The sequence below is a fragment of the Limulus polyphemus genome, unplaced genomic scaffold (assembly GCF_000517525.1).
Source record: "Limulus polyphemus unplaced genomic scaffold, Limulus_polyphemus-2.1.2 Scaffold909, whole genome shotgun sequence".
NCBI lineage: Eukaryota > Metazoa > Arthropoda > Merostomata > Xiphosura > Limulidae > Limulus > Limulus polyphemus.
The window spans coordinates 289,433-307,615 of NW_013666519.1; the positions used below are offsets into that span (position 1 = coordinate 289,433).

Genomic DNA, 18,183 nt, shown 5'->3' on the forward strand with positions numbered 1-18,183 from the left:
CAAACTCATAGCAAACCAACATCGGGCTATCTGCTGTGTCCACCGACGGGAATCGAACACCTGAGTTTAGCGTTGTAAATTCGAAGACTTATCGCTGTCCCACCGGGGTACAATACAAACAACCCAAACATTAACTAAAGATAATGTTCGTATATCTGTGAACAAATAATATAAACTAGAACTTGACTTTCTTAGTGCAACTAATATATTTTATATGTCTTTAAAGGTTTACTTATCTTTCTCTCCAATATTTAGTTATCAACATTTGCAATGTGGTCTTCATGAAATTCGAACAAAGTGTGGTTTAACAATTGATGTGGTGTAAACACCTTTAGCTAGCGAAGTGTGATTATAATTAATCATTATATAAAAAGTGGGATTTTGCCGTTACTCTTATAACAAACAATAACAGGACGCGAATAATAGACCATTCTCAGAGCGAAACGCTGAAATATCGGAAGAAAAACGGAGCTGGTAAGTTTCTTTCAACCATCAACGTATTATTTTAAATGCAAACGAAATAAACTGCAAAAACATATGTGTTTGAAAGTGATCGAAATTAATATTATTATTTTTACAAAACTTATATTAATTCACGTTGTGTTTTAGTCATTTTATCTGTGAACGTCTCCAACAATTTTGGAGCTAGCAGAAAGAAACTTTGCAGGAGGCTCAGGAGGGTTACTTTTCTATATGGGATAGCCAATTTATCAAGGTTGGGGGCTAAAACACGCCCAGAAGGTCAATCATGCATGATGAGGTTTAGGAGTAGGTTTTCAAGGTATCTGAACCTGAATCTGGAAACAGATGATTTATTCCTTGATCCTCTTGGGATCCGGGGCACTGTGTTTGAAAATATGGCTGTATCCCCTTTCAAAAGCTAGCGGGATTACGAGTGGGTGCATGTTCTAACGGGGTTTGTTATCGGGTAACTGTAGAAACAATTGCTGACAATGAAAGAGCTTGTTCGGTATATTGGGACCTATGTGAGTCATGAGGGGATATTTTATTATAATATTTAGAACTACGAAATAAAGAGGAAAAGAATATATACGGTCCGAGAAACATAAAATATTCTCATTTTAAACTTTGGAATGTTAGAACAAAGAATTACAAAATTCTAGAAGCAATACGCTATATCGATGTTGTTTGTCATTAAGCACGAAGCTACACAACGGGGCTATCTGTGCTCTGCCCATCACGGGTATCGAAACCCGATTTCTAGCAGTATAAGTCTGCAGACATGCTATATCGAGAAAAAGTATTTCTCTATTTTATATCGAAGATGAATAAAAGACAATGATTCGTTATAGCTCGTCGAAATGTTAGGTATGATAGACATAATGAATAGAATATGTAAAAATGAATGGAACAAATATATTCAGTTCTATTTCTCAGAATTAATAGTAAGTTGAAGATTCACGCTGACATCCATTTTGATTTGTATAGTCAATATGAATGACGTTGGCTAAAATGGCAAAGATGATGGCATTTATAGCTTCTTTGTGAACCTGATCAAACTGAACTTTCAGACAAAGATATCAAATAGACGAAAATGATCCATGATTTGTCGCTCTTGAGATAGTAGATGGAGTTTTCTTTAGTAGTTGTCAATGAGTACCTTATTAGTGATTAATACAATAACATCTAAAGTTTCATTCACTTAAATATAATTTTGTTTCAAAAACTGTTAATACAACAAAAGTTATATGAGCTTTTCTTTGTTTCTAAGACACTTTTGGGTATATTGAGATGCATGTTCAAGCTACTGTTTACTTATCAGAATTACATTACTAGTTTAATAGGTGAGAAAGTAGCCTACGAAGGAGTCATTAGGCTACTAACAACCGTTCTAGCGGATATATATATATTTGTGTGTATGTGTATACAATAAAAGTTATGTCTGCGGATTTACAACGCTAGAAACCGGGTTTCGATACACATGGTCGGTAGAGCACAGATAGCCCATTGTGTAGCTTTGTGCTTAACTACAAACAAACAAAAGTTACGTTTTTTTAATGACATGTGACATGACTCTAACCTCATCTAACTCAAAAATCTGGTTTCCTTTTCGTACCATTCCGTAATAAGAGTTAGTTTGACAATAAGTTTAATAAACATGAATTAATAAAAATAATTCGATAAACCTTCCCTTTCCTAGAGCGCAAGTACTTAAGAATTTTTAAAAGCTAGTAGCCAAATTTTAATTTGTTTTATCCTTTTATCCACTTTTACAAACATAAAATTCAAATTTGCATAAATCTAAAGACCGCTTGAACGTGTTAAGGTAAATAGTTTGTTTGATTCTTGTTAAACACAAAACTACACAATGTGCTATCTGTGCTATGTTTACTATGGGTATCGACGCCCGATTCTTAACGTTGTAGGTCTGTAGACTTACTGCAGAACCACTGGGGATCTTTGGAAAATAGAAACAAGTCCCTGAATAAATCGAGACCAATTAAATTATTGTTAACATTTTTATGGTGACATTATTGTTGAAATGACTGTTGTTATTGTTTAATAATGAAAATTGATTGTAAATTAATCTCTGTGGTGTTAAAAACTTTGAAAATGACGTTTTAATTCTACCTGGTATAATGAAAAAAAGTTAAAAGTCTCGTTTGTGGCTCAAGAGGGATCCAAATAATTTGAACATGTGAATAAAATTAGACTTTCATCCATAATAGGTAATGATGTTGTTATTTTTTATAATGAACTATCTGCATCATGTTGGTTAAACTGGAATAAACGATAACATCTAATGTTTCGGTAAGAACCTCCTCAAATTGAAATTTTAGACAAAGATCTACATTTCAAACCAAATTAAAATGATCTAAAGTTTGAGACTGATCTTAAGATCAAAGCTAAAGCTTGCAAGGTATTTCTGTGAGGATGAGGATATCCTTACTGTTTTACTTCAATAGGAAATTGTAAACACTGCAGTAAACCAATGCCTTAACATACGTATAGGCATGACTTAAAATACTTTTTATGCATAAAGTTCGTTTACAGGAAATTTCTCTAAATACTTTGACACCATTGAAAAAGTAGCTAACGCAATCACATTGCTGGTACTTAGGACTGAATAAATGTGTTTTGCGGTTATCATTCAGTGCTTTATTATTGAATAATCCAATTACCACGTTATTAAGAAGCAGACCTAGAAAGAAAAGATGTAATTAAGACTAATACTGTTAGCTTCTCGCGGTCTCGCAAAGGATTTAAATTAATGATGCATAATATAGCAGTCGATAGGATGTTTGGTCATTTTTGTGGCTAGAACCTGAACGTGGCTCATAGTTTTGCACAGAATGATAGTCAGTTTTGCACGAACAAGGTCACATTAGACGTTAGAGATCATGATCATTCATTGACCTGAAGAGTTAAGGCAATTTTTCTGATGTAGCAAATATAACGACACATTAACGCTATTCTAAGTAACTTGGTATTAATGATGAACATTACCTTGCAAATGATCTATCAGCTATAACTTAACACGAAGATCCAAATCATCTGCTGTATTATGCCAAAATGTACTAGACAAACACAAGTTTGTAGTACGTTTTGTGTAGCTCACCAACATATTTCGAAGTAAAATGGTGAAGGTATAAGATTATAGAAAGTACTGTGTGATCTAGAGACCCATATTACTTCCAAAAACTCCATTAACCCTAGTGATAGCGTTTTTCAACACATACTGGTGGCCTGTATTCACATTACTTGGGTAGAAAAGCGGTTACTGTATAGGTTTCATAATGTGTGCCTGCACAAAATTCCATGCAAATCTCGACTTTGTAAAATCTAACACAATGTTGAGCATTCTGCAATTACAGAAAAAATATTTCAACAGTGATCATCTTTTATTTCTAGCCTCGGAAACATCCAATTGCGGATTAGTATTTAAAAAAGATGTGGTTTATATTTCTATCCATGAAAAATTGACTTGTACAGCTCATTAGAGAGCCACACCAATAAAAGTGGAGTAACTAGCTACCCCCCAGTAGCTCAGAGGTAAGTCTGACGGCTTGTAAAGCTAAAAACCGTATTTCGATACCTGTGGTGAACTTTATGCTTAGCAACCAAACATCAAGCAAAAGAAAGCTCTATTACACTACATATCCATCCTCTAACTGGTCTGAGAGCTGAAATTATTTAAACAGGTAAGAGAGTTCGAAGAAAGTCAGGTGAGAAATGAAGGCTGTGTATAATTCCTGTTAATTTATCGTTCCGTTATTGTTGGTGATTTAAAGTTTCAAAAATTCTGCCGTATCTAAGATAAGCTTTATGACTAATGGCTTAATTCTAGCTGTATTATAGTATTTAGGTTGAATTTCCCCATCGAAATAAAGTCCTTCTTTGGTACTAGTGTAAATATTGTCACATGTATTTGGCAAAAATAACCAGTTCATGGGATAAAGAAGTTTAGCTAAGCCAACTCTTCATGTTCTACACATACAATACGTAGAGTTAATCAGGTATGTATAGGGTTAAAATATTTTGGGCACTAAATTTTTTCGAATTATTTGGTAAAAAATTGAAACCGATCCACCATTGTTTATGCCATAAGCACAATAAAGTATTCCTATATATATAAGAGTCAAGTCTTGTGTGGTTGTCTAATTATCAATCTTGATGTCATTCACAAGTAATTTGTGCTTCCTGCATGCCTTGTGTTGGAGTTTTTATAAGAAGTGCATAGTAACAGAGGAAGTATAAATGATTAGGTGTTTAAAGGAAATTGGACAGTTAGAGACTCAAATATTTCAGATGAAGTGCTTGGGCTCATGACTCCATTACCATTACAAAAGTTTAGTCTGGGAACATCGTAGTCGAAATGCTGATCAGGAATCAATTTAGATACTGTCTTGATTCAGTATTTCAGATGAAGTGCTTGGGCTCATGACTCCATTACCATTACAAAAGTTTAGTCTGGGAACATCGTAGTCGAAATGCTGATCAGGAATCAATTTAGATACTGTCTTGATTCAGTATTCAGTGTTTACAAAGTTTCTCAGTATAATATTCAGCTTTGTATTTTTGCAGTTATCGCTTTATCAATTCAACATTACGGAAAGCTATGTTCATATAGTCTTATGTATCTTTGTATGAAATTCTTAAGCAAACAAACAAAGATATATGTGCCTGTTAACGAAGATCTTGTGTGAGAATTGTGACTATCGCAGAAATCTCGCACAATAAATATATTTCAAAAGATTGGCGAAAGAAATAAAACTAATTTGTCTTACTTATTTTTGTTCTAATACAAAATCATAAGAATTATTTTATCACATTTTTTTTTTTCGTGTAAATAATCGTTTACAATTTCATCCTTACAAACTTTTTCACACAGTCTTCGTCTTGGCAGCAGATATGTTGTGGTCCTTAACGACTTTAAAGCTGTGAAAGAAGCTTTAAGTAAGGATGCTTTCCTTGGACGTCCTCCAGACATACAATTCCGTACCTCAGAAATCACTAGTAAGTGGCAACTATTTAATAAGTGTTTTATGTTTTAATAGAGGTATGTTTATAAATTAATGAATCAGACTAACCATCCAGTATTTCATTATGGAGTTAATATCAATACGTTAACGTATGTATTTACTTGGAACCTGTGTATTCAATATTTCATGCCCAGTTTAATACTTTATGTTCTGGTTATGATATAACAAGTGATTTCCAGATACATTATTAAAAATATTAATGCACGTGATATGGGTTGTACTGGAAGATTTTTTGTTTTACGACATATATTTTGAATGTTTCATGAACATGTTCTACCCCCGTGATATCATAACATTAACCACATAATAACAAACGAAACTTCAGGTTATCTTTTGGATCAGCGAGGTTACTACACGGTCATGTTCATGTCGAGGAAAAGTCATGTTTACAATATTTCTTTTCTAATAATCAATTTGATTCTGAAACAGCTATGTTTATAATTCAGGTGTGGCAGTTTCCAACGGCATTGCATGGAAAGAACAACGCCGTTTCTCACTACACGCATTAAGAGATCTTGGATTTGGAAAAACAAAAATGGAAGATCATATCAAGGTTTGCTTTATTGCCATCTCTTTCATGGGGAAGTTTCGTATAATTAACTACTTTATTCAACAGCTAAGCTAATTACTATTGTTTCAAATATAATTTAAAAACATTTTAAGTACGTTCTTGAACTAAGCTTTTTCTTGTATTTGTGAAATTCATGTCAATCGTTTTTCACAAAAGCCTTATAGTAATCAGTTATTAGGTAAAATTACGCTTAATTTTCTTTCTAAAGACCAGCGAAGAGCAAAGAATATATGAATAATGCTTGCATTTGTTTTCAGGAAGAAGTTAATGTTATTCTGGAACAATTAGCTGCCTGTAAGGGTAAGCCAGAGGACCTACGTAGGCTGCTTGTTCCCAGTGTGTCCAACAATATTTCTGCTCTTGTATTCGGGAGAAGATTTGACTACAACGACCCAAAGAGACAGTTCCTTGATGAACGACTTCGAGAAGCCCTTGAATCTTTTCAGCAATTCAGTCTATACACTTTCTTTCCATGGTTAAAACACATCGTGCTGAAGTTGAGACCTGGAATCTACAAAAAATTCTTGACAAGTATTGAAAAACTACAGGAATTTATTAAGTGAGTTCAGTTAGTTCTTTTTTTAAACAAACATATGTCAGAACACTCAAAGGTTTACATTTGTAATGAGCATCAAAAGAGCAAGAAAAAATTAACAATAATCTAAAAATAAAATAGCAATTTATCTGGAAAGTTATGTGGGATACAAGAACTGCATGGCCTGGTGGTTAGGGAATTCGCAATCTGTAGGTTCGAATCCCTGTCACCGAACATGCTTGCCCTTTCAGCCGTGGGGGCGTTATAATGTGACGGTCAAACCCACAATTCGTTGGTAAAAGAGTAGCCCAAGAGTTGGCGATGGGTGGTGTTGACTAACTGCCTTTCATTTAGTCTATCACTACTAAATCAGGGAGGCTAGTGCAGATAGCCCTCGTGTAGCTTTGCACGAAATTCAAACCAAATCAAACAATTGTCCAAAACAGTTTTGCATGACCATTTACATATTCTAGTCAGTTTTTAACTCAAACTGTGCAGTCTGTTTTGAGAGCCAATAGGCTTCCATTTTCGTGGCAAGAAGGAAAAATAGAATTTAATGTGTGTACAAACATACTTAAAGGCACATTAAAATCATATACTCGAATCCCCAGTTAATCAATATTTAACAGATTTCCTAACAGCATGACAAGGAGGTTGAACCTGATAACTGAGAGAAGTTAACAGTATACTTTGACATCCATTTCTAGCTCGTGAAGATTATTTTTATCTTAATAGTTTTGAAACAAAAACAGATGCACAAGAACTATGTAATAATAACAAATAGTGTATCAGTTTTTATGTTCATAATAAATTGTTCTAAGAATACTCTTTATGTACACCAGATAATACTAGAGTGTGATATATTGGTTCTTATTTTAATAATACGTAGGGTTGAGGACATTATATTACAACAGTTTTCAATATGAAAATCAGCAAGCCACAAGACAATCTCAGCTGATATAAAGTCGCAGTGGAACGAAATGTTTCAGAACTAAATTTTGAAATTGTTTGGTGTTTTGTAGGTTGTACGATGTCACCGAAAATAAATCGTTTTTATTAAAGGGTATGTAAGAGCAACCTTTTCCGACACAAATTATTCATACACTCAGATCATAAAGATATATTGAGATTGGAGATTTAGAGCTTCCAAGATTGGGGATATCCCTTATACATAATGGCATTAGAAAACAAAGGTATATGGATTAACTTCGAGAATCAGGACCATCCAGAAAGAGATCTGCAACAAATTGTACCCAAACCGTGGTAAGAAAAGTGTAGCATCTTGAAAAAAGATCCAAATCCACAAGCAGAAAGGTCAGTGACAAAAGTCATCCATTTGCTCCAGGCAACAGTACAGAACATAATCAATGTACATTTCTATTACATGTCCAGGAGAGGAAAACCAACTATAGAAATCTGTATGAACGGTACCTAGCCATAGAAGAATGGCAGTATGAGATGACACACAACGAAGTGTTTGTGCACCTTGGTAACTGTAACAAGTCACATACCATTTTCTACTGCTCAATGGATGAAAATATTTCAAAGAGTGCTACAGGACAGGTAAGATAAAAAATCACTAGATACTGTGCTAAGTGCAAATTAGGGATCAGGAGAGTAGATACAAAGATCAAGGTGAACTTTGCTTCTCTACTATCAGACCAGTGCTCTGGATCCTTTGTACCATTCATAAATACAGGCTTTGTATGGAAACAAATCTAATAGGGTATAGGTTCACCAAGATAAGGTTTTCAGTGATACCTACTGTTTAGCCGTCACATACCTTGAGAAGCTGGAGAATAAAACAAGTATTCATGCTATTCCATATGAATACATACTAACCAAGCCACCTGACCCAGATCCTATTGATTTCTTTGTAATCAGACTGTTGAAACGAGTGTTTGGAAACCTTCTTCCTCGTACACTAGATGTATAATGGAAAACAGCTGGGAGGAGTGGTGTGCTTTTAACACGACAGCTTTACGACGAAGCCTTTTTGCAATGGAAATAACACTGCAGGGTTGGCAGACAGTGCACGACTGGACTTTAATTACATGGTGAAATGAAAAACATAGATTAGGATTGTTTAGCAAGTCTAAAATCATGTTGATATTATTGTTACTATATTGAGAAAATTTAAATAATACTATATTTAAGAAATGTGTACAAGTGTAATTCTGAGTACAAAATTTCATCATTCTGTGAATTTCAGTGACGAAATCAAAACTCACGAAGAAACGTTAGATGAAAACAATATCCGTGATTTCATTGATGCATTTTTGTTGGAGATGAAGAAACGCCAAAACAAAAACGACACTTCAGAAACTTTTAACAGTAAGTCATGTTCAAGTTCTCTTTAGATATTTTTACCATTATACAGATTTATGTTTATATTATGCTCAAAAGAAATGTTAGACAGCAACAAATTTAACTCGGTAATAAATGTTGTTGGATAGTCAGCATGGTTTCACTAGGAGAAAATTTTGTCTTAAGTAATCTTTTGACATTGTTGGAGGAGATTACTTATTATCTAAATGAAGGTATGGGTGTGTATCTGGATTTTTCAAAAAAACATTTGACTAGGTGGCACGTAAAAGACCTTTACACGAAAATGGTATAACTAAGGCCAACAAATAAATTACTATGCTCAATATCACACGTAATTGTAAGATATAAACAAACCAAATCAGGGTTTTTGATATTATTACTTACCTCATCAGTAGTTCACATGGCATACACATAATGCTAAGCTCACGTGTATTTGTGGTTTTTGAAAGAGAAAACATACAATTTTGTGCATATTTAAACCTTATTAAATCAGTTTACAAAAACGAAACCTGACTTTGCTATAAACATTAAGCAAGATCCGCTGTGCGAGATAACGTTAATTTGAAATATGATCTAAACTGTAGAATTTACCTGGCAATGTGTGCCTCACAGTCTAGATAACAAAATAATTAAATCCTTACCCTTTATTTGCTGCTGGTATGCTTTTGAATTCCGATTTTAATGGCACGATTGGACAAAAATGGTGACCCTGTTCCTCCTGAACAGAATGCCAGTCTATCCCAGGTTAACCTGTAACTAACAGCTAGTAAGTAACCATCATACAGTTGGGTAGACTGGAACAAGTGTGGTAACATGTCTTATTCAAGGACAAAACAGCTAAGTGTCCAAAACGCGAAGCCACAGAGCCATGCTGACCATTAGTAATAAAAGTCCCACAAAATTATTCAACAAAGAGATTCTTACCTTTTATTGTATTACATTGTTCTTTAACACTCAAAATGAATATAATGTGTTTGGCAAATTCACTAGAATAATTCATTACTGCCAGTAACACTAAAATTTTCAATTAGTGTATGAAGACTCAAGTACAACTTACAAAGACCAAATATTCCAATATGTAAAGCAGTTGCACACAAATTAAAAGTTTTTGTAACCCAGTATAATTTCTAAGTTGGTTTTTGTACGATAATTTTAGTATTCTTCCAGGAAGTTCTATGTTTACTTCTGCAATATGTTTTTTTTTATAACTTCTAACTTTCCTTAACTTGTTTGCAAGTTTATATCAACTTATTTTCTAATTTAAGGAAACAAAATTGTTTTATTTAGCGTTTCACTCCTTCACTTTACGAAACGTTTGTACATGCCAAATAAGATTCATTTTTGTGTATTGAAAGTATGTACAATGGAGCTTTGCTTCTTTTTCCTTTTAGTGGAAACGTTAGTAGGAACTGTGCAGGCACTGTTCGGTGCAGGAAGTGGAACTGTTCTTGCAACTGTTCACTGGCTACTTCTGACAATGGCAGTTTACAGGAATGTTCAGGAACGTGTTCAAAAAGAAATAGATAATGTTATTGGACGAGAAAGACCTCCTTCTTGGTCTGATCATACCAATCTTCCGGTTACTCGGGCTGCTTTAATGGAGGTTTATAGATGGCAAACTGTGGCGCCTCTCAGTATTTTGAGATAGTAAGTATCATTTACCTTTGGTACTGAAGAAATATACCAAAAACATGAAACTTATTTCATGTATTTAACATTAATTGTCTAGTTTGTTTCACAAGCCAACTACTTTATATATTAATATAACCAGAAGAAACGTAGCAAGCTAAAATGTTTTACCACGTTAACTTGTACATTGTCAATTTCCAGTACACTGAGTAACAGCTATTTAGTGAATTTTTACAGATAAACATATTTTTCTGTATCTGTTATTTTGAATAACAGTTGTTGGCCCCCTGGTGGCTCAGCGGTAAGAGTGAAAACTTGCGACGCTAAATGTCGTGCTTCGATATCCTCGGTGGGCACAATACAGATAGCCTATTGTTTCGCTTTGTGCTTAACAACAAATAAATAAAACAAAATCCTAATTGTTGAACAATAAATAACAAGGAACTATATTCGTTTTTTTTTAATACATAAAGCACATTAGAAGATACCACTGTGCAAGGGTACAATATCCCTGAAGGGACTTACGTGATGACAAACATATGGGCTGTCCACCATGATAAAGCCTATTGGAAAGATCGTGAGTTATTTTGTCCAGATCGATTTCTTAACCAAGATGGAACTTATGTGGAGAAACCAGAATATTATATACCGTTCTCGTTAGGTTAGTAAATATGGTAGATGTTAGAGATGTTACCAATAAATATAATGTACTGACTGGTTTTGTTTTGACTAGACTTCAATCTAATTTAAGAAAATGAGTATAAATAAGGCAAACGAAGAGATACTAACATGTATTCTAGAAATATATAACTTAGGTTTTATTTCCGTTGAAACACGAATTATGAAAATTATATAACTTCCTATTAATTTGTGTAAAATAATTGAAGTTGAAAATAACTTGCATTTTTAAAATAGTTTAGCCTAACTAAACTATTGTTTGTAAGATGAAAATTTTAGTAATGGAAATTACAACTAATTTTAAAGCAATGCGTATAAATATAAGAACTTAATTCATACATGTCTATTTGTAATTAGGACTTAACGCAGGTTTAACTTAATGATCTTGTAGTATTATTTACAAGTATTACGTTATACACTATAATATAACTTAATTATTTACGTTACAGGAAAACGTAATTGTCTTGGAGAGACTTTAGCTGAAGTTGAAGTGTTTCTATACTTTACCTCAATACTTCAACGTTTCACAATTGCATTGCCAGAAGGTGTTAAGCCTAACTTTGATGCTACTTTTCAACTAACTTTGGAACCGGAACATAACGATTTTTGTTTTTTTCCCAGACAGTAGTTGTCGATTTTTTAAATAGTTGTATTTTAGAACACTTTGTAGTCATAAAATTAATTGAAGTATATTTAGGAGTTTTACTTGGAAATGATTTATAAGTGCTTTGGATGATAATATTATTATACCCTACTAACATAAGTTAACCCTATAATTTCATAGTATAATTTTGAATGGTGTTTGTCGTTATTGTCGCCTATTTTGTTTTCAAATTTTACTGATACATTTATAGCTTTGTTAGAGCATATTTTTGAAAGAAATTAATATTGTTGTACTACTACACAGATTTGGAATTAACTATCTTAGATGTTTTACTGCGTTAATCATTTGCATCGGAACTGTTTGCAGTCAACTCAAGTCACGTAAAAAAATAAAGTTTCTATTATTATTAAATTAAAAAACAAACAAACTACAATTCGTTCACTTTTTGAATATTTCTTAAGAAGTGTGTACTACTTAAATATCATCCACGTATTGTAGTATAAAATAAATATTTATCTTTTGATTCTCCAGACAAAACGAATATGTATTTATGTGAATAATTCTTAATCTTTCACAAGAATTACTGATTTTTTGATAGTATACTAGTTCTATTTCTAATTTTCAGTACTTTCACTGTGTGTTATAATCCTTATATCTAAATTTTAATCCTGGTTTCGTTACTCTAAGAAATATTGATCATTATAACAGAGTGAATAAAAAAAATAAAGAGTTTTGTTTCAGTGAGAGTTGTAGTTTTAGTTTAAGTTGTAGAGCAATCTAATAAAAGTGAGATGTTGTCACTTTATTTTTGTCACAAAAACAATATGTGTTGAATTTCTACAGTTCTGATACCCAGTTTGACAAAGGGAAATGGTAATGACATAATATTTTCCGATTTAAAGGCCTTCACAACATAAAAGTTGTAATTACTTAATTTCTGTTATGGATTAAAGGTAAATATGATTATTTAATCATTTTTTTTTTGACGAAACAGTTTGACAAGATGGCGAAGTTATTTCTTATACTAGATTTTTTATTTCGTCGTTAACAAGTTTTTTAAGTTGAAATTAGTCAGAGTTCTTTAGCTATTTTTAGTAATCTCGATGACGAACGTTCGTTTGATTTTATCAACTTGTAGGGTCGTCAGAAATCGAATATGTTAATTGATCAGATTTTTTTCTTTTAAATATTGGACTTTGTTAATGTAAGTTAGTGCAACATGAATTATTAATAAGATACTTTTTACTTTAATAATGTTGTTTGTATGCTTGCTTATTATACGCATCACTGCTTCATTCACTACATAATTTTGTTTAAATTGTTTTGTAACACTACATTAGATGCCGTGTGTAATGAAAAACCTGTCATACAGTTAATATAAAAATTGATTTATTTTGTGTAGAACCGTAGCCATTAGTTTAATGTCGAAATTTATAAAATGATCACACACATCATGAATTCAATAATAGAAAAATATAAATAGGGATGTTCAATGTGTTTCAAATAAAAACGTACTGTAAAGAATTCAGAGTCAGCTCTTGCACGTATATGTATATAAGATTATCAACACAACTTTACCTTATGATAACTATATTGATTTGTACTTGCAAAACTTTTAAAATACGACTTGTCCATTAGCATTTACTTCTAAATTAAAACTAATGAATATCATTAATGGTATTAAAGACAAAATCGAAATAAAGAACAAATGCAGAGTATATATATATATATAGTCTCTTGCAGTTGTGGCTTGAATTATATCGGACAAACAAGCAGAAATTTGAAGTTTCGAACCAACGAACACAAAAACGCCGTCGAAATATTAAGAACTAGTGATTTGGTCTTGACGAAATGTGTGGCAAACTCTTTGCATAAAATTGAATGGGGTAAAATTCAAATACTTAAAGAAGTTAAGCTAAAAAATGAATTAAACATAAGGAAATCTCCAGAAATTGTTAAACAAAAATTCTTTTAAATACAGGTCTAGGCCCAGTTGCCACAGAAGTGAATGTTTGGAAATTTATTCTGTAGATGGCACCGTATAATATGCAAATTATACACGTGCACATGCTGGCATTAAAATAATAAATGAAATGTCCTCTGTTTCTTCTGGTCTCTTGAAGATGATGGAACCTTTTCCACAGAAACATGTACAGTTTTTAATTGTATATTCTACTTTTAACTTTATACAATAAATTATTGTACATTTTTAAACGTTGATTGCCCTTACCAATTTTATAAGGCCCATGTGATACCACAAGGATTTACTCAACACCCCTTATATAAACGTGTCAATGAGAATCTCCTCATTTATGATCTACGAGAGAATTACTCCTGATACAATCTTTTTAAATAATCCAGGTAAGTGGCCAAATTCTTTTGCGGTCCCGATCTTCCATCATTGATTTTGTAACCTATTGTTTTCTTTATCTTCCCCAAGGTCAGATATGCAGTAGAATTTGTTGACATCTATGCCCCAGTCAACGAATTGCTTCACACCCAACAAATGTTCTCTCTGATTTTTCTTTCTACTGCTCGGATTAAATACTCCTCTAAGCACTACTTTTCTGTCCATAGGCAGTTTCGGTTTCCATAAATTCCAAAAGCCATTCCTCTTTAAAAGGTAAACAGTACCTTTTTTTTTAGCAACTGTTGGCGCCTTTACTCCTGCTTTACGTTCAGGCATTGTATTGTTCAAACTGTAGATTTGTATCCTCCACACGAAACTATTGCCAACTGAATAATTTATGAGTGACTTGATATTTTCGATGCGTAGTACCTACCAGATTGCTATGCACCGCGTATGCCCGCAGCTTAGAGGGAAAATTGCATCCAAGCTCTAAGGTGTTAAGCGTAGGAGTGTCAAACGCAGCACAGAAGTAACTCCGTGATCATCCAAATACGTCTTAGGACATTTAGGCTGTCCAATGCCATAATGACATTTCTCTGCCGCCCTATACTCCATACCATGGAGAGTAGCTATTAGATGTCCATAACGGTAACCTGGATTTTCCCAAATGCATAACAAATTCCTTGTCCCAAGGATAAAGCAAAAACGTGGACATAGCTCTCATCATTGTCACTGAAAGCTTTTGGTCTAAGAGAGTGATTTTCTAAGCTTATTGTTTTCTTTATTCACAAGATTGCAGTAGAGTGATGTTGACTGTCTGCTGGGGTAAAGAGGAGGCTTTCCAAAAACATCTGTACAGGACAAGGACTAAACAAAATATAACATAGTACCACACTAAAAAATCACATAAAGGTTCTAGTGCAGTATCCCATAATTCATAGATGACTTACATAAATAGCTTTTCCAAATGATACGTAGATGAGAGAGAACTTCCCAACTCATAAAAACCTATACAAGTATCTGTGTAACATTCTGAGACGAGTTTGTCCTGCTTCAGTATATTGCTAATGATACTTCAATTTTTAAAGGGGGTAATAAGAGCCTGGGAAAATTTCAGAGTTTGAGAAAAGGAGCTTTGGAAAATATTTTACAGTGAAAGAGAGCTGACTATTCTGTTGACTTGTTTAAAAGGACTTGCTTGTTATTTGTATAATGGGAAGAGTGTGGATTATTATTTACATTAATGATATTGATAGGAGAATAATTAGTTAACCTTCCGAGTATTTCTATCTGCGTTAAGAATGTTCAAGTAATATAGAATGATATGGATTAATTGGTAACTTGGAGAAATATCTAGCAAACGGCCTATAATTATAGTAAGTGCAAGGTGATTTACAATTATAGTAAATGCGAAGTAATATATTTGGGTTATAATTTGGATCATATGGTTAATATTGATGGGAACTCTCTCAATAGCATGACTAAACAAGATGGTCTTGACGTAACAGCAGATGAGTCACTCAAGATATTGAGGGAGTACTTTGTTGCTGGTAACAGAGCTAAGAAAATTTAAGGGTGTATTCATAGAAATATTGATTACGAGTGAGAAGAGGTAATAATTTCTTTATATAAAGAACATTCTTCCATAAATCTCCGTGACAGTAATGGATTTCTTCAGAAATCAGAGAAAGTCTACTCATTGTCCAACAGCATCTACAATCGGGACAGTTCAGTTTTGTCTAGGTTATTTAGACTGTAAGTTAGTTTTGTTAGTTCCCTTGCATAAGAAAGTTATTGGTAAATTATATATCCTAATGCCTCACTTAAAAGAAGGAAAAACAAAAGAACGTATGATTTTTTTTTCGTTTTGATTATTACGCCATAATTATACAGTATCTAAATTCCGATTTGCTAATATAGATATATTATGGAGAAATGATCTCGTTGCAGGGAACTAGTACATTCTAGAGAGAGAGAATCAAGGAGCATGCTACATTTTAATCCGAACACTAGCATCGGATAGCTATAGCCCCTTGATACACGAACATTGTATTTAGATACTTGTGTTTCTTTCGCTTTTTCAGCAATATTAAAATATCGTAGCCACTAAGTTGTGATCATGTACTTTCGGGAATAATTCGTAAGAAGTTCATTGAATCTTAACATTAAAAAATATCCAATATTTAGATAAAATATATTAGTGTAATGACATTTTCATTATTCAACAGTACCCTCCACCAACTCTTGAGGTACTTCTGCCTGATCGAATTGCAGGATTTGACCATCACGCACACATGGTCCCAATGTGCACGTTTTTACAGCACCGTGTCAATTACCGCTAGTTCTAGGATTCACAGTTGGAGCACGCTAATTACTCGGCCATACCACGTCTATCATGGTTTCACATTAAAGATTTAGGTGTAAATTAGTAGGATTACGTACTTCGCTGAAACTGTTCTATCTGGCGTATTTTGATATAATTATAAAATTAAAAACGTTTCAGCTATAGTTTAGGTAACAGTTTATATGTTCAACTATCTTGATTAAAGAGCAAGCTCTTTTTCATACAGACGTTTCGTTTATCACTGGTCCTTGTTAAGATTATAAAGTAGTTTAAATGGATGACTCTGTCACACTCACCTAGAGTGTACTTCAACACATTGGATTTATTCGACATTTGGTAATTTTTTATCTGTTTTTGTTTTTGAGTGAACTATTTTTAACAAGCAAATAATGATCCGATATACAGATAGAATATAATAAGTGAACGTATCGGAACTTCATAGTTTTGTGAAGTTTCGTTTAGTCAACTAATTAACTAATTATTCTGTCAGTTAAATATAGTTTTGTTTGTTTGTTTTGTTCATGGCAAAACTACCAAGTTTATCTGCTGTTATTGAACACACGTATGACACATATCCTTTATTTTTCTTACTTCGCTTTATGTCCACCGGTGAGTCAACAGTAACTTCAAGGAATTATAACGCTATAATTCCGGGTTTTAAGTCGACAGAGCACAGATAGTTCATTGTATAGCTTGCTTTGTACTAAAAATAAGCTTCGCTTTATTTCAGGAACTTAACTGAATTTCTAAAATCAAACGAAAGGAACTATTCAACATAATTACACAAAAGAGTTAAAGTAATGCTATGCCACTTTTATATCACAAAAACCTTTACAAAATAACATAAAAAGGTTTTGTTGTTTTCATACATTTATATTTTTTGAGTCCCGACGCTGCTACGATCGTTAGGGCATCTTAGACGCTGATGCATTATTGGTGATTCTCAGTCAGATTTACCTACTGTCTCCCATTTCCTCTCCAGTAGCCTTTCCTAACTTAGCAGTAAAAGCCTAGAGGTAAGGAAGTTAGTCAACATCACTCACCGCCAACTCTTGGGTTACTCTTTTACTAACGAAATGTGGGATTGACTGCCCATTATAACGACTGTGGAGATACGAACCCACGACTCATAGTTTGCGAGTTAAGCACCTGACAACCAGGCTATGCTAGGCATTCATATAATTTAACATTTAAAATCTTTTTAACATATAGGTAAAAGGTCTTAAAAACCTAAGATATATTTCTTGATTTTTTACACTGATGAAATATTGTTGTGCTCAGAACGTAGGATTTCATTCTCTAAGGTTCTACAAAGTCATTGAATTACCAGAAAGGAAATATAGATCCAATGAAATATGTATATATATATATGTGTATGTGAATGTATGTATATATATATATATATATGTGTATGTGAATGTATGTATATATATATATATGTGTATGTGAATGTATGTATATATATATATATATGTGTATGTGAATGTATGTATATATATATATATATATATAGTGTATGTGAATGTATGTGTATATATATATATATATATATATGTGTGTGTGTATGTGAATGTATGTGTATATATATATATGTATGTGAATGTATGTGTATATATATATATGTATGTGAATGTATGTAT

At 33.0% G+C, this 18,183-nt stretch overlaps 1 protein-coding gene across 1 annotated transcript in view; it reads left to right on the plus strand.

Annotated features, from left to right (window-relative positions):
* Positions 1–13,379, plus strand: part of LOC106461178 (cytochrome P450 2J6-like) — a 15,611-nt gene extending 2,232 nt beyond the window's left edge. The window contains exons 2-8 of the mRNA XM_013920973.2: positions 5,354–5,478; positions 5,951–6,057; positions 6,333–6,634; positions 8,823–8,944; positions 10,330–10,585; positions 11,041–11,228; positions 11,695–13,379. Of these exons, the coding sequence (XP_013776427.1) occupies positions 5,354–5,478; positions 5,951–6,057; positions 6,333–6,634; positions 8,823–8,944; positions 10,330–10,585; positions 11,041–11,228; positions 11,695–11,873 (1,279 nt within the window). The 3' untranslated portion in view covers positions 11,874–13,379. The remainder of the gene's footprint in view (positions 1–5,353; positions 5,479–5,950; positions 6,058–6,332; positions 6,635–8,822; positions 8,945–10,329; positions 10,586–11,040; positions 11,229–11,694) is intronic.
* Positions 13,380–18,183: the final 4,804 nt, after the last annotated feature.